General features: G+C 41.6%; 1 protein-coding gene across 1 annotated transcript in view; it reads left to right on the forward strand.

The window, feature by feature from the left end:
• The window catches only part of znf326 (zinc finger protein 326), a 50,498-nt gene that overhangs the window by 15,318 nt on the left and 8,196 nt on the right, over positions 1 to 26,984 (forward strand). The window contains exons 4-10 of the mRNA XM_043698758.2: positions 1,442 to 1,889; positions 7,579 to 7,747; positions 9,851 to 9,900; positions 10,171 to 10,270; positions 10,352 to 10,466; positions 23,075 to 23,222; positions 25,949 to 26,051. Of these exons, the coding sequence (XP_043554693.1) occupies positions 1,442 to 1,889; positions 7,579 to 7,747; positions 9,851 to 9,900; positions 10,171 to 10,270; positions 10,352 to 10,466; positions 23,075 to 23,222; positions 25,949 to 26,051 (1,133 nt within the window). The remainder of the gene's footprint in view (positions 1 to 1,441; positions 1,890 to 7,578; positions 7,748 to 9,850; positions 9,901 to 10,170; positions 10,271 to 10,351; positions 10,467 to 23,074; positions 23,223 to 25,948; positions 26,052 to 26,984) is intronic.

The raw sequence follows: 26,984 nt of genomic DNA on the forward strand, positions 1-26,984 counted from the left end.
CAAAGCCGCAGCACGTAATTAATCTGAGAAAAACAGCAGTGATTAAAATCCATCTCGCCCCCACCCCCGCCCCCACCAAGTCTCTCACAACTCCTGTTTTGAACTACAGCTCCATTATCCATTTTTAATGGTAGGTGTAAGATATACAGAGTGGTGGTCGTTTGAGAAGGTCACCTTATTATGAGCTTTTGGGGGTGGGCAATTAAGTTTGAACTTTCAAGAAGTCCTTATCCTGTGAATGAATGGCCCAGTTAGAAAATTTGAAAATTGAGATGTAAACCCATACTCTTTAAGGTTGTCTCCTGGCACTGTAGGGTGACTGGAGAGAGTTTGATACACCATATCTGTCCCCATGTTTCATAGTCAGTTCAAACAAACTTAAACTAACTGGCTACTGTAGCCCGTAGTATTTGTAGTTTATGTAGGATCTATGTGATCATTCTGTAAGCTTATATATGAAGGCATTTTTTGTTATTAATGCTGTATCTCTCAGTTCAAAACAACACTTCATAGACTTATAATTCAAGTTGGTATGAAACCAGTGGCAAAGCAGGCTTCTCGGTACATGAGTATGCCTCTGATTATTCAAAATATATTGTATCTGCAATAAAGTTGTAAAGATTACGACCTCAATCTGACCTGTAATATCTGGCATTGTATTTCTGAAAGATATGACAATATACCCACTGCAATAAGCGTCTTGATGATTTCAGAGACTACAAAGACTATACCAATGATAATCCTGCTCAAAAACGAAGCAGTTGGAAAACCCCATACTAAATAGCTGTCAATATTAAAACTAATTGGATTAATATAACTATTGCATAAACTCGTGCTCTGGACTTGTTCAAAGTTGTGACTTGAAAGAAATAATTTTATTAATGATTTAATGTAAAGAATTCAAATAGAATTCTAAAGATTAGTTGCTTATGATTCTTGCTGGCTCTGAATATGCTTTCATATTCTAGGTAGGTTTATCATTTAAGTGAAATACTTAATTTATTTCTGTAAATAAGTTTTCATGCTCTCAAAAAACAGGAAAAGTAGCAACCTCTGTTAAATGGTTTACATTTAATACTGACTACAGTAAATGTATATTGACTGATGGTTTTAATGCAAAAATAACTTAATGGAGGAAAAATGTTACGTAAGAGTTGTTGGAAATCTTAGATCTGATCAGCATGTCTTTTCAATTGTGAGTAAGTCTCCTTAAAATCATTGTCAAGTACAATCTTTTGTTGAGTTTGAAAACTTATTTTCATAGCACATTTAACTATGTTAATACTGTATATACTTTATACAAACGTCAGCAAAAATATATACCTACGAAAAAGGGAATGAGTATTTGAACCCTTTTTAGCAGGTAAACAGTATTTTGTTCTGGTTTTTATTGTATGTCACTGGTAACTTTACCGGTTTCCTTACTGTGCAATTTTTCCAGGTTTGGACCTTATGAGTCGCATGACTCCAGGTCTGCTCTGGATGGCCGTGATCTGTATAGATCTGGCTACGATTTACATGAACCAGGACGAAGTCGCTTTGGGGATAGCTATCCTGATCGATCCGAGAGCTCCTACAGGAATTTCGGTGATCAATACCTTGACCCTTATGAAGGTAGAAGCCAGAGCCGGTTATATGATAATGGCAGGTCTAACTGGGATGACACCTACACACATTCAAGTTCAATGCCTAGGGTGTGGGCTGATTCGGAAACAGGAACAGGAAGAGGAAGTTACTCTTCCTACAGCAGCTTTTCTTCACTCCTTACGAAGCCTTCAACTGTAGGCTCTCGGGGGAGGGGAATGCTTTCTTATTCTGGCAACGAGTATGGAGGCGGATCCCTTTCGATTCTGGGAGGACAAGGAGGAGGCAGAGGTCGAGGCAGAGAAGTAAGTACAGAATCTTTGAGATTCTATTCCCTTGCCACCTTTTTATGAAGGATACAAAATTAACTTTTTCTGGTCACTAGCATTATTTTGCTAGTGAGAGAAAATATGTTTTTCTCATGAGCTAAACAGTTGATTGGTAGTATAGTTAATCAATTGTTTTTAAAATGAATGGAAACATGTTGACTGTAGGTGTTATGATTTGGGTCCTACTTTAAAACAGCAAGATAATTTGAGTTAAAATTCTTGCAATAAAAATCTTTTTCCTTTCTGAAGCCCATCAAATTTTTGATTGAAGTTTGGCACATAACTTTCACTTTAGGGATTTTCAAAGTTTGAAAAGCAAACGTTGAATTCTGTTGAACTTTCCTCCCAAACTTAACTGTCAAAGTTTAAGACTATTGCTGCACCAGCTTTCATGTTTAGGCAGTCTGAATGATATTCTGCCAATTCGCCAGCATTTTTGTGGGAGGGATGAAGAGTATGGTTGCAGGTAAACCTTGTGGTTGATTATGACTCTTGCGTCCATTCATCATGATCAGGTAGCTTTGCAATTGTGCTGGATTCAGCACAATTCTTAATTGCTAAATGTTGGAGTTCATCAAAAATGTCCAGTTTCATTTTAGTTCAACACCAAGTCTGATTTGCATGGGATTATCTTGAATCAGATTAGGCCATCTGGTGTGTCCATGTCCAGCTTCTTTTTTTTTCTTTGAAGATTTACCCTCTGATCTGCATCCTGAAGCAGAATTGCTGCAGTTGTGCTGCAACCCCCTACTTAACTAAATTCTTCAGGAAAAGTTAACCTTGTGCTCATTGTGTGCATGAAAAACGCACTGTAATTTATAATAATCAATTTAACTGACTATCCCATTTGTATCTTTGGAAAATTATCAGTTTGATAGATGTGGGAAATAATTCTCTGATCAGAGAGGATAAGGCCAATAATCATAATGACAGTGACAATGAAGAGCTAATTACTTCTTTTAAACTAATCTGAACATTTCCAGTTTGATTTTTTTTTCAGTGACTTGGATTCCTTTACATTTTATATTCACTTGTATCTGAAAGCAAATTGGATTTTGCAGCAATTTCCCACATGACACAACCAATTGGATGACAACATGAAAACTGCACAGAACGGTTAACTGCTTGCTATATTTAGATTCCCCTGAGCTTTGTATGCAATGTGTATACCTTGAATATCTATTGACATGTGCACTGAGAAATCAACATGAACATTTTGAGTTTGTGCATGGTTATTAATGATCAGTTGTATTTGTTCTTACTGGATGTATGGATCCCACATGAATGAGTTTGCTCTAAATATAAAATGTACATGCTTGTGATCTTTTGGAAATGTTTGACATAGTATAAGCATTATTCATGCTGTACACGTTCAATATTACTGGATACCTTAAGTTATGCTTTGTAGCGACTGTTTAGTGTATTAATCACCAGCATCATAGATGCATTTCAGTCCACACTCTGATTTAATGAGCTGTTTGGATTCAACAAAATTCTCCCAACTGCAAATATCCCACAACTTTAGTAATTATGTCAATGAAGTACAACGCACATCAAGAAAGTAGCAAATTCATTATTAATAGAAATGGACATTTTCCAATAATCTTAGTTATGATGTGTTTTGGTGAAACATTAGCCAAATGGTAAAGGTTGAACAATGCTGTATTTTCATGTTTAAAAGAGCAGCCTATGTTTAGCTTCAAAACTTCAACTCAGTACCAATCATTACACCGGGAAGTTTTGTAAATATTTAATGTCATCCAGTTGTTTTTCCCCTGTGCTATATTTTTAAAAAGGTTGAATTTCTACATCAGACTGGGACAGAAGGGAATAGAATTAAAGAAATTATTTCAATATAGCTTTCTTAAATTCTGCAACCAATTTAATTCCCCACATTTGAAGAATATCACTCTGATGAGTTAATTCTTTTGAGTATTTCCCCATTCGTTTTGAAACTTTAGGCTTCATTGCCCTTCTTGACAATGTCTCATGCTGATGGAAATTAAAGTTAACGCAACCTTGCTTGGTAGACAAAAGTGAGGACTGCACATGCTGGAGATTAGAGTTGAGAGTGTGGTGCTGGAAAAGCACGCAGGTCAAGCAATATCTGAGGAGCAGGAGAATCGACATTTCGGGCAAATGCCCTTCATCAGAAATCATTCCTGAGGAAGGGCGTTTGCCCAAAATGCCGACTCTCCTGCTCCTCGGATGCCGCCTGACCTGCTGTGCTCTTCCTTCACCACACTCAACCATGATTGGTAGCCAACTCTACCGACTCTACGTGCTTATTTGTTTAATAGGCAGCTGTTCATGCTGCTTTCCCATGAGCAGAAAATGCCATTCTTAATGCAAACACTGCATTTTTCTCCTTAAGCCTAGCCTTGCACATTTGATATGTGCTTCTGCAAAACTATTATTTTGTACTTGAGTGCAGTACACACAACTGCTGTTGCCATTATATCCAAGATCCCTTGAGAAGCAGAAGCGCCACGGGTGGTGTTCTCATTTTCCAACAAAGCTGCATCACTTAACTTCTAATTACACTGGAAAGTAATATAATTACACTTTTACAATATTAGGTAATGTTCTATTTTCTGATAAAACAACACTGCTTGGAAAAATTTGCTTGTAATCAACACAGGTGCCATCATATTTCTCACCAACAAATTTGAATATAGTCGTAGATTCAAGTTTGTTCTTTTTCTTTCAGAGAACATAAGACAATAAAAGCAATATTGATATATTACTGATGTATTTTAGTTACAAAACATGCTATAAGCATTCAGTGATAGTTAAAATTTCTCCTGCAGAGATTATGCACTTTGGAATGGGAGCATTTAGGATTTTTTTTGGTCCTTATTCCTTGAGAGCAAAATTGACCTGTAAAATAGCAAAAATGTAATAATCAAAATCTGCTGGAAATCAGCTTTGTGTTTGAAAAGATTAGAATGCAAGCATAATGGAATGTCCCTCTGAATAATGACACGCATGCATAACTGTTTGATATTCAGTGTGACCATTCATTTATAAACAAGAAAATACTTAGTTTAAACAAAGTTAGCTTTGTTGTTTCTTTTAACTCTGGCTATGTACCTGATGAGGCTTAGGGAATGTAATTTTCTTTATGCCTGCATTCAAATGTTGCAAAGGTACCCTGTCAACAGCTGAAGTTTGATCTGGAAAAACGGAAAATGATGATGGGGTATCTCCCTTCTCTCTGTGTGTCTCCTTCAACCACCACCACCACACACTGGCATTCTCTGGCATTTTGTATTTCTCAGAGAGTTACTCTAATTATAGTTATTTGAATAGTTGAACTTTTTGTAATATTTCTTACTGGTTTTTGTGGCATCATACATTTTTCATGAGATCCAGGTCATGTCCTGGGGGTAAAAATAAATGTCTTCATTTGTGAAGACTAGTTTTTTCAAATGCTTTAGTCCACTATGCTGAGATGCTTTTGCATTCTAATATTCCTTTTCAAAAACAAAGATGATTTTGAGTGTATTTAGATGTTTCTGGTTCTTCTGGACTCGTTCTCTATCTCTCTGACTTCCAAACTTAATGTTATCAGTTGCTTCCTTCCTTGAATAAAATTATTGTTAGGTTGATTATGTCCTGTAGCACTTCTGTTTCACAGAAAGCCTGAGGTAGAATCCTAAACCTATGGTTTTGAATGAAAGATGTGCTTTATGGCAATATCATAAAATAAAATCCCATCTAATGATCATGTCCTGATTAAGTTTTGGCTGGCATTTTAAAAACAACCTTTCCAGATAGATTCAAATCTGAATAAGTATGTTTGAATATATAGTTTAATTATATAATTAGGCACAGGATATTGTAAGTTTAAAATGGTGGGAGGCTATGGCGATGAGCAGCACCTACAGACTAATGGTGGTAATATTTTAAATATGAGGAGTAGGAACTAGAAATGTAGGGTGTAGGTTTGCTCGCTGAGCTGTAGGTTTGATATCCAGACGTTTCATTACCTGGCTAGGTAACATCATCAGTGGTGACCTCTGTTGTCTCCTGCTTTCTATTTATATGTTTGTCCTGGATGGGGTTCCTGGGGTTTGTGGTGATGTCATTTCCTGTTTGTTTTCTGAGGGGTTCATTGATGGTATCTAGATCTATGTGTTTGTTTCTGGCGTTGTGGTTGGAGTGCCAGGCCTGTAGGAATTCTCTGGTATGTCTTTGCTTAGCCTGTCCCAGGATAGATGTGTTGTCCCAGTTGAATTGGTGTTTTTTTTCCATCTGTGTGTAGGGCTACGAGGGAGAGAGGGTAGTGTCTTTGTGGCTAGCTGGTGTTTGTGTATCCTGGTGGCTAACTTTCTTCCTGTTTGTCCTACGTAGTGTTTGTGGCAGTCCTTGCATGGAATTTTGTAGATGACGTTTGTCCATAGATTGTACTGGGTCTTTTAAATTTGTTAGTTTTTGTTTGAGTGTGTTGGTGGGTTTGTGTGCTATTAGGATTCCGAGGGGTCTTAGTAGTCTGGCTGTCATTTCTGAAACTTCTTTGATGTATGGTAAGGTGGTTAGGGTTTCTGGCTGTGTTTGGTCTGCTTGTCGTGGTTTGTTCTTGAGGAATCTGCAGACTGTATTTTTTGAGTATCCGTTCTTTTTGAATACGTTGTATAGGTGGTTCTCTGTTTTCCGAAGTTCATCTGTGCTGCAGTGTGTGGTGGCTCATTGGAATAGTGTTCTGATACAGCTTTGTTTGTGTGTTGGGATGGTTGCTGGTATAGTTAAGTATTTGGTCAGTGTTTGTCAGTTTTCTGTATACGCACTGACTACTAAGACCCCTCGGAATCCTAGTAGCACACAAACCCACCAACACTCTCAAACAAAAACTAACAAACTTAAAAGGCCCAGTATGACCCATGGACAAAACCAACGTTGTCTACAAAATTCCATGCAAGGACTGCAACAAACACTACATAGGACAAACAGGAAGAAAGTTAGCCACCAGGATACACGAACGCCAGCTAACCACAAAAAGACATGACTCCCTCTCCCTCATAGCCCTACACACGGAGGAAAAAAAACCCACCATTTCGACTGGGACGACAACATCTATCCTGGGACAGGCTAAGCAAAGACATGCCAGAGAATTCCTAGAGGCCTGGCACTCCAACCACAATGCCATAAACATACGCATAGATCTAGATACCATCTATCAACCCCTCAGAAAACAAACAGGAAATGACATCACCACAAACCCCAGGAACCCCATGCAGGACAAACATATAAATAGAAAACAGGAGACAACAGCTTCACTTCACTTGGAGGTCACCACTGATGATGTTACCTAGCCAGGTAATGAAACGTCTGGATATCCAAACGTACAGCTCAGCAAGCAAACCTACACCCTAAACCTCAACCTGAGCTAGAAACCTTCATAAACTTTGCAGGAACTAGAAATCTCTACAGTAAATTTGAAAACTGTTACAGGGCAAGGAATTTTTAAGAATTTTAATGATATTCCAAAGAAAATTAAAATCAGTAACATTTATCTCCACAGAATCTTGGTCTGAGGCAAAGTTTGCATGACTTGCAACAGACTCCATGAATGTCTACAATGACTAGGCTCATTTGTTAGAAATTTTAGGAATATTAGTGGCCAAATTTGTAACATTTGCTTGGTTTTTAAAATACATTACAGCTATCAGACTTAGATATGTACTCAAGAACTGGGAGTGGTGTGTCATACAACAGAGGTGGGTTTTCATCAAATGTTGGAAGAGGCATGAAAAGGAAGGGGGCACAGGCCAACAAAACTACAATAAAGAAACAGAAAGTAGCAGCTGCTGACAAAACTCTAAAAGCATCCGGTAAGTACTGCATTGCCTTATGCAGAACAATCGCTTGCTTCAATGTTACCAACTCGAAATGAATTGGCATAGTAGGCTCATTATTGGGTAGATTCATAGTAAATTTATGCATGCTAGTTAATTGAAACAGTTTGATCTTTACCAAGAGTATCTACAGTCAGAATTACTTATAACGTTTAAATGACAGGGGTCATAGATTCAAACGAAATGACAGCAATGTTAGAGGGGACATGAGAAAAAGCAGTTTTTCACGCAGAGGGTAATGATTGTTTGGAATTTGCTGCCTGGGTCTGCATGTTAATTGTTGCAAGCTGCACGGCAGTGGGCCATGTGCAGGAGGATAGAAAGGGTAAATGGGTTATTTTGGATTGTCAAGGGAAAGCTGGCCCGAAGAGACCCTTTCTGTGCTATGGCTCTAAGGTCTTTCCTGCTTGACAGGAGTTGGGTGCCACAGAGGGTCTGTTCGTGGGGCCTCACCCATTTACAGTTTATAACTTAGATTAGGGTATTGGGGACATGGTAGCTAAATCAGGTGGTAGGAAGATAGGTAAGGGGCATATGTTGTTTTGAAGTTGAAAAATGTGGTGCTGGAAAAACACAGCAGGCCAGTCAGCATCCGTGGAGCAGGAGAATCGACGTTCCGGGCATAAACCCTTCTTCAGGAAGCCCTTTTTCAGGCTTATGCCCGAAACGTTGATTCTCCTGCTCCTCGGATGCTGCCTGGCCTGCTGTGTTTTTCCAGCACCATATTTTTCAACTCTGGTCTCCAGCATCTGCAGTCCTCACTTTCTTCATATGTTGTGAAGAAGACATGAAGTTGCAGACCAATATGAGTAGTTGAGTTGGTGGGCAATAATCTGGCAGCTGGCGTGTAATATGAAAAGTTGAAATTGGTCAGGAAGAATAAGAACCAACAGGGAATTACTACAGAAATCCAAGGTAGAGAGATCTTGATGTTTGGTGTCGCAATGTTAATACATCAATGCAGCAAATGATTAAAAGGCCAATGGATTGCTGTCCTACATTACGAGAGGAGTTGAGCTCCGAGGTAAGGATGTTGTGCTTCAGTTATACAGGGCATTGGTGATGCCTTGTCTCTACTACTGAGCATGGTTTTAATCTCCTTGCTCAAAGGAAAATGTAACTGTGTTGGAAGGTTTTGGAAGGTTTACTGGATGAATATCTGGAATGAGGGAGTTGCCTTGCAGGGAAAGGTTAGACAGTCTGGCTTTTTTTTCCCACAGAAGTATACACAATCTTGAACAGTTTTAAGGTAAATGGACAAGTAATGTTTCTTATGGACTAATCCAAAGCAAGTGTAAAAATTGAGGGGGGGATCAACTATTTAGGACAGATGGGAAGGTTTTTTTCTCCCTCTATGAATTGTACGACTTTGTAATTCTCTGTCTTATGGTGGAAGCTGGGTTAGTGAACATTTTTAAAGACGCAATAAATAGCTTTTTGTTAGACAAGGGAGCTTATGGTGTCAGAAGTAAATAAGAATGCGGAATTCGAAACAGAAACATGTTAGCTGTGATCTTATTGAACAGTGGAGCAGGCTTGAGGGCCCAAGGAACCTACCTTTCCTTTTAATTTGTGTATGTATGTACCTTTTATTATATCATTGATTAATCCAGTCTTGTCCACCTCCAGGACTACTATAAATTCTGTGTGGCGGATATAACTGCACAGCAGTTGCTATGCCACCACAGTGGTACATTTCAAACAAAAAAAACACTCGATTATTATTTAAGATACAAATTTCTCTATTCTAAAATTTGAAACATGCATTACTTTTACAGTATGTGCAGTCTATTTTGCAGAGGGCCGTAACTGAAGCTGGAAGTGTCATGATCTTTTTTAAAAAACTAACTGAACTATAATCAAAGTTATTATAGAAACATCAATATTTGGAAAATAACGGTGCATTTTAAAATAATTTGAAATTCAAGTACTATTGTATATTGTGCTTCTTGATATTTTTTAAATATTAAATTTGAATTCTGGCTGGTTATTTTTCTAGTAAGAAATTTATATCATAGTTTATTGTTAATGTGGAAGATTATGTAATAATAGAAAATTATCTGTTCGAATGTATTTCAGTGGCCAAGTCTCCAGCTAACAATACTGCAACCAAGATCTCAAAGACTCCGGTAATACCCTCATTGAATCCGGACATTTACTTATTGTTAGATTGGATATTCATATCTTGTGATGTGTCTATTATCTGCACAAGTCAGACAGGCTTAAAAGCTGGCAGTTGTCTGAGATAGAAATTTGAATATTACCTACTTTTATAGTGTTTTACTGTAGTTTACATAACATACGTTACTGGGCAGGATTTGTGGAGAATTTACCTAGCTTGGCTTTCTAGACTTCGTTGGTGCTGTCTCTAACGTTTTAATTTTGTCCCTTTTGAACAGACTGCAACAAATGTGGTTCAGGATCGAACAACAAAGGATGAAGATTTTACAAAAGATGCATATGAGCCAGATGCATATGAATGCTTTGACAAAAATGAAGGTAGGTAAATTCATTATTCATAAAGTATGTACTTAGGTAACTTTCAGTAGTACCTTGTTTAAAAAGAATATTATCATCAAGGTAAAAAGAAAACTGATAATGAAGATGAGGAAGAGAAAAAGAAACTTGAAGCAAGAAGAGAGAAACAACGGCGTAGACGTGAGAAGAACACTGAAAAATATGGAGAAGATTACCGGTAAGTTTGAATATAGGATTCCGGGTAATCCAAGATGGAGGACAGGAAAAACTTATGGCTGTAACAGCTGCTCCTTTATTGAGGTATTTTAGATGTTGGAGGTGATTTCCTTGGAATTCCAGGAGCAGCAATTACTGTTTATATGCTGTTGCATTGTTTTGGAACTTTGGGAAAAATAAATCAAAACAACCGCAGTTTTATAAGGGAGAAGAACAAACAAAGGAAGCACATGGGCAGGTCAGTGCAGGGGAGAGAGAGAAAGAAACTGACACAGCAGTGAACCTGCATGGTTACTGCCTTTGCTGTTTGAATTCATGTATCGCTGGACATCGGAGTGCTTCTGGGAAAATTAACAAATAGTGAAATTCACAACTGATCTTGGAGGAGTTCACGGCAAAGAAGCAGATAAGTGTATTGTTTTTACATGTGACCTACAGAAAATCTGCGGTCGTGAGTAAAGTGGGTTCTTTCTTGATTATATTTTTTTGAGGTATGTCTCTTGATTAAACTTAAAATATAAGTCAGAATTATTCATTTAACCTGGGGCAGTGTTTTGTAGAGGAATAAGATGGTGTTATTTTCTGTATCTGTAGATTGTGAAGGAGCAAAAATGGCCTTTAGTAGAGTGATATGCGCTTCTTGTCTGATGTAGGAGTTTAAAGAGAGTTTAAGGGTTACTGCGGATTATATCTGCAATAAATGCTGTTGGTTGCGAATCTTATCTGATCGAATGGATCGATTGGAGAGACAGTTAGAAGCACTAAGGAATTTGCAACAGCAACAATATGTGATGGGTGGCAGTTATAGGAAGGGCATGGGGGGTAGGTTAACTCCAGGAAAGGTAAGAGAGGTAGGCAGCTAGTGCAGCAGCCTTCTGTGGCTATACCCATTTCAAACAAGTATGCTGTTTTGGAAAATATAGGGGGTGATGGATTCTCAGGGGAACGTAGCACGAACAGCCAAGACTGGCTCTAATGCAACGAGGGGTACGTCGGGTTCCAAGAGATCAATTGTGTTTGGGGACTCTCCAGTCAGAAGTACAGACGGACGTTTCAGTGGCCAGCAAAGAAAATGCAGAATGGTGTGTTGCTTCCCTGGTGCCAGGATCAAGGATGTCTCAGAGCGGGTACAAAATGTTCTCAAGAGGGAGAGGGGCCAGCAGAAGGTCATTGTCCACATTGGAACCAATGACATTGGAAGGAAAAAGGTTGAGATTCTGAAAGGAGATTACAGAGAGTTAGGCAGGAATTTAAAAAGGAGCTCATCAAGAGTAGTAATATCTGGATTACTCCCGGGTGCTACGAGTTAGTGAGGGCAGGAATAGGAGGATAGAGCAGATGAATGCATGGCTGATGAGCTGGTGTACGGGAGAAGGATTCACATTTTTGGGCCATTGTAATCTCTTTTGGGGTAGACATGACCTGTACAAGAAGGACGGTTTGCACCTAAATTGGAAGGGGACTAATATACTGGAAGGGAGATTTGCTCAAGCTGCTCGTGAGGATTTAAACTAGTAAGGTGGGGAGTGGGACCCAGGAAGACAGTGAGGAAAGATATCAATCGGAGACTGGTACAGTTGAGAACAGAAGTGAGTCAAACAGGGCAGGCAGGGACATGGTAGGACTAATAAATTAAACTGCATTTATTTCGATGCAAGGGGCCTAACAGGGAAGGCAGATGAACTCGGCATGGTTAGGAACATGGGTCTGGGATATCATAGCAATTGCAGAAACATGGCTCAGGGATGGGCAGGACTGGCAGCTTAATGTTCCAGGATACAAATGTTACAGGAAGGGTAGAAAGGGAGGTGAGAGAGGAGGGGGAGTGGCGTTTTTAATAAGGGATAGTATTGCAGGTGTGCTGAGGGAGGATATTCCTGGAAATACAACCAGGGAAGTTATTTGGGTGGAACTGAGAAATAAGAAAGGGATGATCACCTTATTGGGACTGTATTATAGACCCCCTACTAGTCAGAGGGAAATTGAGAAACAAATGTGTTAGGAGATCTCCGCTATCTGTAACAATAATAGGGTGGTTATGGTAGAGGATTTTAACTTTCCAAACATCGACTGGGACTGCCATAGTGTTAAAGGTTTAGATGGAGAGGAATTTGTTAAGTGTGTACAAGACAATTTTCTGATTCAGTATGTGGATGTACCTACTAGAGAAGGTGTAAAACTTGACCTACTCTTGGTAAATAAGGCAGGGCAGGTGACTGAGTGGGGGAGCACTTTGGGGCCAGCGACCATAATTCTATTTGTTTTAAAATAGTGATGGAAAAGGATAGACCAGATCTAAAAGTTGAAGTTCTTGGAGAAAAGCCAATTTTGACGATATTAGGGAAAAACTTTCGAAAGCTGATTGTGGGCAGATGTTGTTGACAGCTGGAAAATGGGAAGTCTTCAGAAATGAGATAACGAGAATCCAGAGAAAGTATATTCCTGTCAGGGTGAAAGGAAAGGCTGGTAGCTATAGGAAATGCTGAATGACTAAAGAAATTGAGGGTTTGGTTGAGAAAAAGAAGGAAGCATATGTAAGGTATAGACAGGATAGATCCGAGTGAATCCTTAGAAGAGTGTAAAGGCAGTAGGAGCATACTTAAGAGGGAAATCAGGAAGGCAAAACGGGGACAAGAAATAGCTTTAGCAAATAGAATTAAGGAGAATCCAAAGAGCTTTTACAAATACATTAAGGACAAAAGGGTAACTAGGGAGACAATAGGGTGCCTCAAAGATCGGCAAGGCAGCCTTTGTGTCGAGCCACAGAAAATAGGGGAGACACTAAACAAGTATTTTGCACCAGTATTTATTGTGGAAAAGAATATGGAAGATATAGAAAGTAGCGAAATACATGGTGACATTTTGCAAAATGTCCATATGACAGAGGAGGAAGTGCTGGATGTCTTGGAACGCATAAAGGTGGACCTGATCAGGTGTACCTGAGAACTCTGTGGGAAGCTAGGGAAGTGATTGCTGGCCCTCTTGCAGAGATATTTGTATCATTGATAGTCACAGGTGAGGTGCCAGAAGACTGGAGGTTGGCTAACATGGTGCCACTGTTTAAGAAGGGTAGTAAGGACAAGCCAGGGAACTATAGACCAGTGAGCCTGACGTAGGTAGTGGGCAAGTTGTTGGAGGGAATCCTGAGGGACAGGATGTACATGTATTTGGAAAGGCAAGGACTGAATAGGGATAAAAATGTGTTGCTGGAAAAGCGCAGCAGGTCAGGCAGCATCCAGGGAACAGGAGAATCGACGTTTCGGGCATAAGCCCTTCTTCAGGCTTATGCCCGAAACGTCGATTCTCCTGTTCCCTGGATGCTGCCTGACCTGCTGCGCTTTTCCAGCAACACATTTTCAGCTCTGATCTCCAGCATCTGCAGACCTCACTTTCTCCCCATTGAATAGGGATAGTCAGCATGGCTTTGTGCGTAGGAAATCATGTCTCACAAACTTGATTGAGTTTTTTGAAGAAGTAACAAAGAGGATTGATGAGGACAGAGCAGTAGATGTGATCTATCTGGAATTCAGTAAGGCATTTGACAAGGTTCCCCATGGGAGACTGGTAAGCAAGGTTAAACCTCACGGAATACAGGGAGAACTAGCCATTTGGATACAGAAATCAAGAGAAAATGCTGGAAAATCTCAGCAGGTCTGGCAGCATCTGTAAGGAGAGAAAAAAGCTGACATTTCGAGTCTAACTGACCCTTTGTCAAAGCTGAAAAAAGGGCGAAATAGGGAGGTATTATACTAGCCTGAGAGAAGGTGAGTCATGGCTCCAGAAGCAAAAGTAGCAATAAAAAGGTGATAATGACAATACATAGAGAGATTATAGGGAGCTTAGGAGCTGTGAATGACCAAGGCTGAAGCCAATGGTATGTGACAAAATATGTGGGGGTGGGTGAAGCAGAGGCAAAATGGAAAACGGGAGATGGGTAGCAAAGGGGGAAGAGGAGAGGAAAAAGGTGATGAGAGAGTGGGGAGTGAGAGAAAGAGAGACAATCAAGAAATAAGAGGTACAGAACAGTGAAAACATTTTTAAAATGAATGAAATAAAATTACGGAGCAGAATGAAAACAGAGGGGTCGAGATGGGATAATCATCTGAAGTTGTTGAATTCAATGTTGAGATCGAAAGCTGTAACGTGCCTAGTTGGAAGATGAGATGCTGTTCCTCCAGTTTGCGTTGAGCTTCACTGGAACATTACAGCAGGTCAAGGACAGACATGTGGGTATGGGGGCAGGATTGTGTGTTGAAGAGGCAAACCACGGGAAGGTCCAGGATCTGATTGCGCACAGCCCGAAGGTGCTCAGCAAAGCGATCACCCAGTCAGTGTTTTGTCTCTCCGATATAGAGGAGACCATATTGGGAGCAACAAATGCAATAGACCAAATTGAAAGAGGTACAAGTGAAATGCTGCTTAATCTGAAATGAGTGTTTGGGGCCTTTGATGGTGAGCATGGAAGAGGTAAAGGGATTGCATGGGAAGATGCCGTGTGTGATGGGAGAGGTGTTAGATGTGATGGGAAGGTGCCGTGTGTGATGGGAGAGGTGTTAGGTGTGATGGTGGAGTGGACTAGATTGTCCCGGAGGGAACGATTTCTGTGGAATGCAGGCAGGGAGAGGAAAGGGAAGATGTGTTTAGTGGTGGCGTCGTGTTGGAGTTGGCAAAAATGGCGGAGGATTATTCTTTGCATGTGAAGGCTGGCGGAGTTAAAGGTGAGAACAAGAGGGACCCTATCCTTGTTCTGGGAGAGGAGGGAAGGGGTGAGGGTCGTGGCGCAGGAGATGGACTGCACGCTGTCGAGAGCCCTGTCAACAACCGTAGGTGGGAAGCCGCGGTTGGAGAAGGAGGAGCACATATTAAGAGCATCACTTTGGAAAGTGGCCTCATCGGAACAAATGCAGCGGAGGCGAAGGAGCTGAGAGAAAGGGATAGAGTCCTTACAGGACGTAGCATGAGAAGAGCTGTCGTCCAGATAGCTGTGGGAGTCAGTGGGCTTGTAATGGATATTAGTGGATAGACTATTCCTGGAAATGAAGGCAAGTGTCGGAGATGGGCCAGGTGAAGGTGATGGAGGGATGCAAACTGGAAGCAAAGTTTATGAATTTTTCCAGGTCAGGACGAGAGCATGAAGCCACACTGAAATAGTCATCAATGTACCGATAAAGCAGTTGTGGGAGGGGACCCGGGTAGGCCTGGAACAAGAAATGTTCCACATACCCCATGAAAAGGCAGGCATAGCTAGGACCCATGCGGGTACCCATTGCTGCACCTTTGACTTGGAGAAAATGGGATGAGTTGAAGAAGACGTTGTTGAGAGAGAGAACAAGTTCAGCCAGGCGGAGGAGAGTGGTGGTGGATGGAGATTGTTCGGGCCTCTTTTCGAGAAAGAAGCGAAGAGCTTTCAAGCCGTCCTAGTGTGGGATGGAGAGATGTGTAAAGAGATTGCACATCCACGGTGAATAGAAGGTGGTTAGGGCCTGCAAATTGAAAGCTGTCAATGTGTCGCAGGGCATCAGAGGAATCCCAGATGTAGGTGGGGAGGGATGAACCAGAGGAGTAGAGATGGAGTCAAGGTTAGAGGAAATAAGTTCAGTGGGACAGGAGCATGCTGACACAATGGGCCTGCTGGGATAGTCCTCCTTGTGGATTTTGGGGAGTAGGTAGAAACGGGTTGTCCGGGATTGGGAGACTGAGATTGGAAGCTGTGAAGGGGAGGCATCCGGAGGAAATGACATCAATCATGGTGTTGGAGACAATGGCTTGATGCTCAAGTGGTGTGGTCATGCTCCGGGGGAGGTAGGAGGAGGAATCTGAGAGAGTTGGCGCTCAGCCTCTGCGAGGTAGAGTTCAATACGCCAGATGATAACAGCATCCCCTTTGTCAGCAGGTTTGATGACAAGGTTGGGGTTGGACCTAAGGGAGCGAAGGGCAGAAAGTTCGGATGGAGAGAGATACAGAACTGGCTCAAAGGTAGAAGACAGAGGGTGGTGGTGGAGGGTTGTTTTTCAGACTGGAGGCCTTTGACCAGTGGAGTGCCACAAGGATCGGTGCTGGGTCCTCTACTTTTTGTCATTTACATAAATGATTTGGATGCGAGCATAAGAAGTATAGCTAGGAAGTTTGCAGATGACACCAAAATTGGAGGTGTAGTGGACAGCAAAGAAGGTTACGACAGGATCTTGATCAGATGGGCCAATGGACCGAGAAGTGGCACATGGAGTTTAATTCCGGTAAATGCAAGGAGCTGCATTTTGGGAAAGCAAATCTAAGCAGGACTTATACACTTAATGGTAAGGTCCTAGGGAGTGTTGCTGAACAAAGAGACCTTGGAGCGCATGTTCATAGCTCCTTGAAAGTGGAGTCACAGGTAGATAGGATAGTGAAGAAGGCATTTGGTATGGTTTCTTTTATTGGTCAGAGTATTGAGTACAGGAGTTGGGAGGTCATGTTGCGGCTGTACAGGACATTAGTTTAGCCACTGTTGGAATATTGCATGCAATTCTGGTCTCCTTCCTATCGGAAAGATGTTGTGAAACATGAAAAAGTTCAGAAAAGATTTACAAGGATGTTGCCAGGGTTGGAGGACTTGAGCTATGGGGAGAGGCTGAACAGGCAGGGGCTGTTTTCCCTAGAGCGTCTGAGGTTGAGGGGTGACGTTATATAGGTTTACAAAATTGTGAGGGGCATGGATAGGATAAATAGATAGTCTTTTCCCTGGGGTCGGGGAGTCCAGAACTAGAGGGTATAGGTTTAGGGTGAGAGGGGAAAGATATAAAAGGGATCTAAGGGGCAACGTTTTCACAGAGGATGGTGCGTGTATGGAATGAGCTGCCAGAGGATGTGGTGGAGGCTGGTACAATTGCAACATTTAAAAGGCATTTGAATGGGTATATGAATAGGAAGGGTTAGGAGGGATATGGGCCGGGTGTTGGCAGGTGGGATTAGATTGGGTTGGGATATCTGGTCGGCATGGACGGGTTGGACTGAAGGGTCAGTTTCCATGCTGTACACCTCCATGACTCTAGGGCTCTATAATGGAGCCTGCTTGATATCAAAGCCAAACGTTGGCAACATAATTGTCACAGCAGTGTTACAAGTAAAAATATTAATTCAAAGTCTGCAGAGGGATAAAGACAGGTTAGGTGAATGGATAAAAAGGTTGTTAGATGGAATATAATGCCAGAAAAAATGAGGTGGTCTACTTTGGCAGGAAGGATAGGGAAGCTGAATCATGGTGGATGGTGGAACTTGAATTCAGTAAAGAACAATCTGGAATTTAGGGTCGACTGATTGCCGTGAAACCATTGTCAATTTTTGGAAAAACCAATCTGGTTCACTCGTCCTTTAGGGAAGGAAATCTGCCGTCCTTACCTGGTCTGGTCGACATGTGACTCCAGAGCTATCGCATTGAGGTTGACTCTCAACTGCCCTCCGAATGGCCAAGCAAACCACTCAGTTGTATCAATCACTAGAAAGTTAAAACAAAGAAATGAAACTGGATGGACCACCTGAAATCAACCTTGGAGTCGGAAAAGACCAATGCAAAAATGCAAACAGCCCTGTCAACCATGCAAAGTCCTCATTAACAACATCTGGGGGCTAGTGCCGAAATTAGGAGAGCTGTCTCACAGACTAGTCGAGCAACAGCCTGACACAGTCATTCTTATGGAATCATACCTTGCAGATAACGCCTGAGACACTACCATTACCATCCCCGGATATGTCCTGTCCCAGCGGCTGAACAGACCCAGCAGAGGTGGTATACAGTCGGGAGGGAGTTGCCCTGGGAGTGCTTGACATCGACTCCAGACCCCATGAAGTCTCATGACTTCATGTTAAACATGGGCAAGGAATCCTCTTACTGGTTACCACATACCATCCTCCTTCGGCTGATGAATCAGTACACCTCCATGTTGAACAGTACTGAGGGTGCAAAATGTGCTCTGGGTGGGGGACTTCAATGTCCATCACCAAGAGTGGCCTAGCAGCAGCATTAGTGGTTGAGTCCTCAAAGATATAACTGCTGGACTGAGTCTGTGGCTGGTGGTGAAGGAACCAACAAGAGGAAAAAACATACTTGATCTCATCCTTACTAATCTGTTGGCTGCAGAAGCATCTGTTCGCTACAGTATAGGCAAAGTGACCACTGCACCATCCTTGTGGAGATGAAGTCCCACCTTCACATTGCGAATAACCTCCATTGTGTTGTGTGGCACTATAACCGTGCTAAATGGGACAGACTTCAAACCAATCTAGCAGCTCAAGACTGGGCATCCATGAGGCACTGTGGGTTATCAACAGCAGTAGAACTGTATTCCAGCACAGTCTGCAACCTCATGGCCTAGTATATCCCCCACTCTACTGTTACCATCAAGACAGTGTATCAACCCTAGTTCAATCCCAGCATCACAGACGCTGTCTCCAGCCAATCCGATTCACTCCGTGTGATATCAAGAAACGGCTGGTGGCACTGCATACTGCAAAGGCAATGGCCCTGATAACATTCCGGCAATAATACTGAAGATGCTTGCTCTGGAACTTCCCATTCCCCTAGCCATGCTCTTCCAGTACCAGTACGGTTACAACACTGGCATCTACCTGAGAATATGGAAAATTGCCCAGGTATGTCTGGTACACACAAAGCAGGACAAATCCAACCCAGCCAATCACTGCCCAGTCAGTCTACTCTCCATCATCAGTAAAGTGATGAAAGGGGTCATCTGCAGTGCTATCGAGCAGCGCCTACACGGCAACAGTCTGCTCAGTGACACCCAGTTTGGGTTTCGCCAAGAACACTCAGCTGCAGATGTCATTACAGCTTTGGTTCAAATATGGACAAAAGAGCTGTATTCCAGAGGAGAGCTGAGAGTGACAGCCCTTGACGTCAAGGCCGCATTTAACCAAGTATGGAAACAAGACGCCCTGGCAAACCTGAAATCAATGAGTATCAGGGCAAACACACTGGTTAGAGTCATACCTGGCACAAAGGATAATGGTTGTGGTTATGGGAGTCATCTAGCTCCAGGATGTCTCTGCAGGAGTCCCTCAGGGTAGTGTCCTAGGCCCAGCAATCTTCAGCTGCTTCATCAATGACCTTCCCTCTACCACAGGGTCAGAAGTGGGAATGTTCACTGATGATTGCATGGTGTTCAGCACCATTTGTAACTCCTCAGATACTGAGGTAGTTGTGCTCAAATGCAACAAGATCTGGACAATATCCAGGCTTGGGTCAACAAGTGGCAAGTAACATTCATGCCAGACAATGACCATCACCAATAAAAGACACTGAAACCACTGCCCCGTGACATTCTACAGTATTACCATCACTGAATCCCCCACTGCCTACACGGGTGGCACAGTGGTTAGCACTGCTGCCTCACAGCGCCAGAGACCCGGGTTCAGGCAAGTGTCTGTGTGGAGCTTGCACATTCTCCCCGTGTCTGCGTGGGTTTCCTCCGGGTGCTCCGGTTCCCTCCCACATTCCAAAAATGTGCAGTTAGGTGAATTAGCCATGTTAAATTGCCCGTAGTGTTAGGTGAAGGGGTAATTGTAGGGGAATGGGTCTGGGTGAGTTGCTCTTCAGAGGGTCGTTGTGGACTTGTTATGCCGAAGGGCCTGTTTCCACACTGTAAGTAATCTAATCTAAACTAATCATCCTTGGGGTTACCATTGACCAGAAATTCAACTGGATTCACCAAGTAAACACAGTGGCTGCAAGAGCAGGTCAGAGACGAGGGATACTACAGCGAGTAACTCACCTCCTGACACCCCAAAGTCTCTCCATCTACAAGGCACAAGTCAGGAGTGTGATGGAATACTCCCCACTTGCCTGGATGGTTGCAGCTACAACAACTCAAGAAGCTTGACACCATTCAGGACAAAGCAACCCACTTGATTGGCACCGCATCTATAAACATTCAATCCCTCCACCACTAGCACTCAGTAGCAGCACTGTGTACTGTCTACAAGATGCATTGCAGAACTTCACCAAAGATCCTTAGGCAGTACTGTCTGAAACCACTACCACTTCCATCTAGAAACACAAGGGCAGCAGGTACTTGGGAACACCACCACATGCAAGTTCCCCTCCAAGCCACTCACCATCCTGACTTGGAAACATACTGCTGTTCCTTTAGTCATTGGATCAAAATCCTGGAATTCCCTCCCTAGCGGCATTGTGGCTCAATCAGTAGCAGGTGGACTGCAGTGATACAAGAAGGCAGCTCACCACCACCTCCTTGGGCAAAGAAGGATGGGCTATCAATGCTGGCCAGCCAGCAACGCTCAAGTCACATAAATTTGATCAGGTGTACCCAAGAATTCTGTGGGAAGCTAGAGAAGTGATTGCTGGGCCTCTTGCTGAGATATTTGTATCATCGATAGTCACAGGTGAGGTGCCAGAAGCCTGGAGGTTGGCAAACGTGGTGCCACTGTTTAAGAAGGCGGTAAAGACAAGCCATGGAACTATAGACCAGTGAGCCTGACCTCAGTGGTGGGCAGGTTGTTGGAGGGAATCCTGAGGGACAGGATGTACATGTATTTGGAAAGACAAGGACTGATTCGGGATAGTCAACATGGCTGTGTGCGTGGGAAATCATGTCTCTCAAATTTGATTGAGTTTTTTGAAAAAGTAACAAAGATGATTGATGAGGACAGAGCAGTAGATATGATCTATATGGAATTCAGTAAGGCGTTCGACAAGGTTCCCCATGGGAGACTGATTAGCAAGGTTAGATCTCACGGAATACAGGGGGGACTAGCCATTTGGATACAGAACTGGCTCGAAGGTAGAAGACAGAGGGTGGTGGTGGAGGGTTGTTTTTCAGACTGGAGCCTGTGACCAGTGGAGTCCCACAAGGATCAGTGCTGGGTCCTCTACTTTTTGTCATTTACATAAATAATTTGGATGCGAGCATAAGAGGTACAATTAGTAAGTTTGCAGATGACACCAAAATTGGAGATGTAGTGGATAGCGAAGAGGGTTACCTCAGATGACAACAGAATCTTGACCAAATGGGCCAATAGGCTGAGAAGTGTCAGATGGAGTTTAATTCAGATAAATGCAAGGTGCTGCATTTTGGTAAAGAAAATCTCAGCAGGGCTTATACACTTAATGGTAAGGTCCTAGGGAGTGTTGCTGAACAAAGAGACCTTGGAGTGCAGGTTCATAGCTCCTTGAAAGTGGAGTGGCAGGTAGATAGGATAGTGAAGAAGGCGTTTGGTATGCTTTCCTTTATTGGTCAGAGTATTGAGTACAGGAGTTGGGAGGTCATGTTGTGGCTGTACAGGACATTGGTTAGGCCACTGTTGGAATATTGCGTGCAATTCTGGTCTCCTTCCTATCGGAAAGATGTTGTGAAACTTGAAAGGGTTCAGAAAAGATTTACAAGGATATTGCCAGGGTTGGAGGATCTGAGCTACAGGGAGAGGTTGAATAGGCTGGGACTGTTTTCCCTGGAGCGTCGGAGGCTGAGACCTTATAGAGGTTTACAAAATTATGAGGGGCATGGATAGAGTAAATAGGCAAAGTCTTTTCCCTGGGTTTGGGGAGTCCAGAACTAGAGGGCATAGGTTTTGGGTGAGAGGCGAAAGATATAAAAGAGACCTAAGAGGCAACTTTTTCATGCAGACAGTGGTACGTGTATGGAATGAGCTGCCAGAGGATGTGGTGGAGGCTGGTACAACTGCAACATTTAAGAGGCATTTGGATGAGTATATGAATAGGAAGGGTTTGGAGGGATATGGGCCGGGTGCTGACAGGTGGGACTAGATTGGGTTGGGATATCGGTCGGCATGGACGGGGTGGACCGAAGGGTCTGTTTCCACACTGTACATCTCTATGACTCTATAAATGAATTTTTAAAAAATCATTTAAATGGTGAAAGCTGCTGCCGAGACATTTTGGAGCCTTCATGCATGGATCACAAAAAGCTAGCATACACTTTTTTCTGGTAATAGGGAAGATAAATTAAACGCTGGCCTTTTTTTTTCAAAGGGAATAGCATAAAAAAGAGGGAAATCTTGTTAAACAATGAAAGGCAGTATTCAGACCACACCTGGAATACTGTGAATAATTCTGGACTGTTATCTAAGGAAAGATATACCTTGGAAACAGCCTCGAAGCTTCACTACATTGATTCTGAATATGGAGGATTGTCATGGTAGTTTAAAAGAATGAGAGGCATCTTATTGGGCCATACATGATTCTTGGGGGACTTGGCAGGCTATATATGGAAAGATGGTTCTATCTTGTTGGGGAGTCCACAGTGGGTATTATATAAATGATTTTTTTTTTAAATGATTCAATGCTGCAACTATTGTCTATTCGAAATTTTCACCTGTGGGTGTAGCTTTGCTTCTACTTTGAAATTCACTAGGCTGACATTCTGATAAAGTTGATTGCTTTTGAAGGGGCATGTTGAAATTACTGAGTTAGATTTAGGCAGACCTGCACCTGACAAGTCTGGAACAGACTGTATTGAAGAACAACAAGCAGAAGAGACTTTCTCCAATCATTCTACAGCAAATTGTTTCCTATAACACACAATCTTCTGAAGTTTGCTGTATGTTCTGCTGCTGAAATCTAACTTTTGTCATTTTTAGGAATGCATTTACATGCTCCCTTTGTAAATTTCGAACCACAGAGGAACAAGAAATTGAGGCTCACCTTGAGACTCCTTATCATAAGGAAACTCTCGAGTTTATTGGAAAGAACATTCAGTTTGAAAAAGGAGCTGCTGACTTCCTTCATGTAAGCTATGTTTCTTCTATGACCATGATTTCAACTTGAAACTGACAGAATATATTTATAACTTGGAAAGAACTCTTTCCCAGTCTCACTTCATACAGAAGTTTACATTGGTCTAACTTGGTATGAAATTTGCTTCCATTATTAATACCTCATTATATTTCATGATATTCATGGTTTGGAAAATCACAACCAACACAGAAATTGCAATCAACTGGAAACTTGTGTTTTGAAGCGCTACAAATTCAATGCAGTGAATGTCATCATTGATGAGCATTACAGATAACAGTGATGACTCTTGTCAACTTGATAAGGATAGGATTATGCAGATTAAAAAGCTTTTTATCTTCTAGAATGTAAGGAAGTGGGACAGCTAGTTTACAAATCCTCATTGTAATTTCTCAAACTGTTATAGCAGAGAATGTGTAAAGCAAGTACTGCAGGTGCTGGAAATTGTGAATAAAAAGAAAATTGCTGGAGAAACTCTTGTCCATCTGACAGCATTTGTGGAGAGAGGAACAGAGTTAACATTTTGTTCACTGCTGTTCGAAGAAGAGTCATATCAAACTGAAAACATTAACTCTGCTTCTGTCTCCACAGATGCCGCCAGACCTGCTGAGTTACTTTGGTATTTTCACTTTTTATAAAGGCAAATATATGATTGATTTAAGTGGTTTTAGTGGTTCTGTTTAACGGGTATGTTTGGGCAAGATAAAAAAAACACTTCATGGAATCTTTGTCTAGTGAGAGGCCAGGTGGACCTCTTGTTAACACTTCCTCTGAAAACTAGGACATCCATTATTATATCATAAGACCATAAGACATAAGAGCGGAAGTAAGGCCATTCGGCCCATCGAGTCCACTCCGCCATTCAATCATGGCTGATGAGTATTTCAACTCCACTTACCCGCATCCTCCCCGTAGCCCTTAATTCCTTGTGACATCAAGAATTTATCAATTTCTGCCTTGAAGACATTTAGCGTCCCAGCCTCCACTGCACTCTGTGGCAATGAATTCCACAGGCCCACCACTCTCTGGCTGAAGAAATGTCTCCGCATTTCTGTTCTGAATTTACCCCCTCTAATTCTAAGGCTGTGTCCGCAGGTCCTAGACTCCTCACCTAACGGAAACAATTTCCTAGCGTCCACCCTCTCCAAGCCATGTATTATCTTGTAAGTTTCTATTAGATCTCCCCTTAATCTTCTAAACTCCAATGAATACAATCCCAGGATATCCTCAGGCGTTCCTCATATGTTAGACCTACCATTCCAGGGATCATCCGTGTGAATCTCCGCTGGACACGCTCCAGTGCCAGTATGTCCTTCCTGAGGTGTTCCACTGCTGCATAAATGTGTCAGACTGGATTGCATGCTCTAGTTTCTGGGTGCAAAGTCTTAAATGCACAATTCTCTGTCTCAGCTAAGAGTGCAACTGATGTGTTGCGATCAATATTTAACACAAGATCCAAAACTGAATTGACCTATGCATATAAACTTAAAATTGGCATTTCAATGTGATTTCAAGATTACTTCTCATGATTTGTTATAAATTGTTTTTGTAAAAATTATAATAATTGCATTCCTAGATCAATGCATGTAATTTAGTTTTCCTGTAAAATTGTGTTTCTTCAGAAGTGAATAGTTTTTTATTAACTTTAACAGCTTGCTTTGTGCTACAAGGCCTTACTGGGCTGCATGAATACTGATTTAAGTAATTTTGTTTCTTTTGTTAATCAATGCAGAGATAGTCCAGTCTGTGGCATTCATACCCATACTGCTAAACAGCTCTAGTTTACTGTGCAAATTGAACCTGTGTGTTACTGGATTATTGATCTGTATCCTGTAGAAATTTACAGCAAAGTCTTGAGATCCCTTTCTTTCTTGATCACATTATTTTCTAAAATGTTTTGTTTGTGTGAAATGCTAGTTTATCTAAAGTCATAAATTAGATAGAGAATTGGGATTCTGTTTACTATTTAATTCACAATGGAAAGGTTCCTCATTTGATCGGTATGAGAATAGAATAATCTGGTATGTAGACTATAAAGATCATTTGTTCATTTATATTGCTTGTATTCTTTTGAATGTTTGCACAGCTAGTCAGGTACATAGCACAAAATGCTCAATTTCAGTGGTTATTATTTTGAAAATGTGAGGTTGTGATATAAATCTGAAGTCTGAATGACGTGTAAACTATTTATGTACTTGTGTATAATTTGTGCGTGTACGTGTTTGTTTCTGCACCGACTAGGTACCGACGTGCTGTTAACGTCGAACACAATAGTACGAGCTATGCTGTAAAAACAGCAATAAGTTGCTGAGATCTTTTTGTGCAGTTGGTGGAGAAATAAGGATCAGTGTACCGACAGCCACCTCTGATTAGTGACTTAATACTTATAGTACTCACTTGAATAGACATGTGAGGCCTTTAACATCAAGAGGAAGATTTCTGCTATTTAATATCACCTTAAATCATGAAGTGAAAACTGCACCCACACTGTTCTGAATTCCCAGAGTTAGGTGACATCAGCCAAATGGTTTGTACTTTCACCTGAATTCTTCTTCAGATTTTTTGCTTTAAGTACTGCCTGTTGGTCATAAAACTTAATTTTAATCGCATTTAATACATTTTGAATTAAACCCTTATTCCTTGCAAAATCTGCTTAGAATTTACTTTTGTGATCTTTTAACAAGACTTTGATTATCTTCTCAAAAATGTAATTTATTTAGGCATCGATGGTCAACAAGAATAAGAAGATTGCTGCTCGTAAGCAGCTTCAACAGCAGGAGCAAAAGGAGCCTGCGCAGAAACTTGCAAAGGATATTTTAATGGGTTGGTTATGTATTGGTATATTATAAATCCTATGTTTTTTAAATTACTTAGTTTTCTGTATTGTGACGTAGTTACATAAATGAGGCGTGAAGGTTCAATTGGGAGTTATAAGGTAGTCAGGAAGGACCTGAAGAGAGAGCTAAGAGCAGCAAGGAGGGGACATGAAAGGTCCTTAGTTGGTAGGATTACGGAAAACCCTAAGGCTTTCTATTGGTATGTCAGGAATAAAAGAATGACTAGGGTAGGAATAGCTCTAGTCAAGGATAGTAGTGGGAAGTTGCGTGTGGAGGCTGAAGAGATTGGGGAGACACTGAATGAATACTTTTCGTCAGTAATCAATCAGGAACAGGACATTGTTGTCAATGTGAATACTGAGTCACAATTAAGTAGAATGGATGGCTTTGAGGTATGTAGAGAAGAGGTGTTGGAAATTCTGGAAAGGGTGAAAATAGATAAGTCTCCTGGGCCTGATGGATTTATCCTAGGATTCTCTGGGAAGCATGGGAGGAGATTGCAGAGCCATTGGCCTTGATTTTTATGTCCTCGTTGTCTACAGGAGTAGTGCCAGAAGATTGGAGGCTAGCAAATGTGGTTCCCTTGTTCAAGAAGGGGAGTAGGGATAACCCTAGTAACTATAGGCCGGTGAGTCTCACTTCTGGTGTGGGCAAAATCTTAGAGAGAATTGTAAGGGATAGGATTTATGAACATCTGGATAGGAATAATGTGATCAAGGATAGTTAGCATGGTTTTGTGAAGGGCAGGTCGTGCCTCACAAACCTTATTGAATTCTTTGAGAAGGTGACTAAGGAGGTGGACAAGGGGAAAGCGGTAGATGTGGTGTATATGGATTTTAGTAAGGCGTTTGATAAGGTTCCCCATGGTAGACTACTGCAAAAAATACGGAGGTATGGCATTGAGGGGTGAGTTGGAGGT

Source organism: Chiloscyllium plagiosum, unplaced genomic scaffold (genome assembly GCF_037043375.1).
Source record: "Chiloscyllium plagiosum isolate Xiang-an unplaced genomic scaffold, Cpla_swu_hap1 HiC_scaffold_9, whole genome shotgun sequence".
Classification (NCBI taxonomy): domain Eukaryota; kingdom Metazoa; phylum Chordata; class Chondrichthyes; order Orectolobiformes; family Hemiscylliidae; genus Chiloscyllium; species Chiloscyllium plagiosum.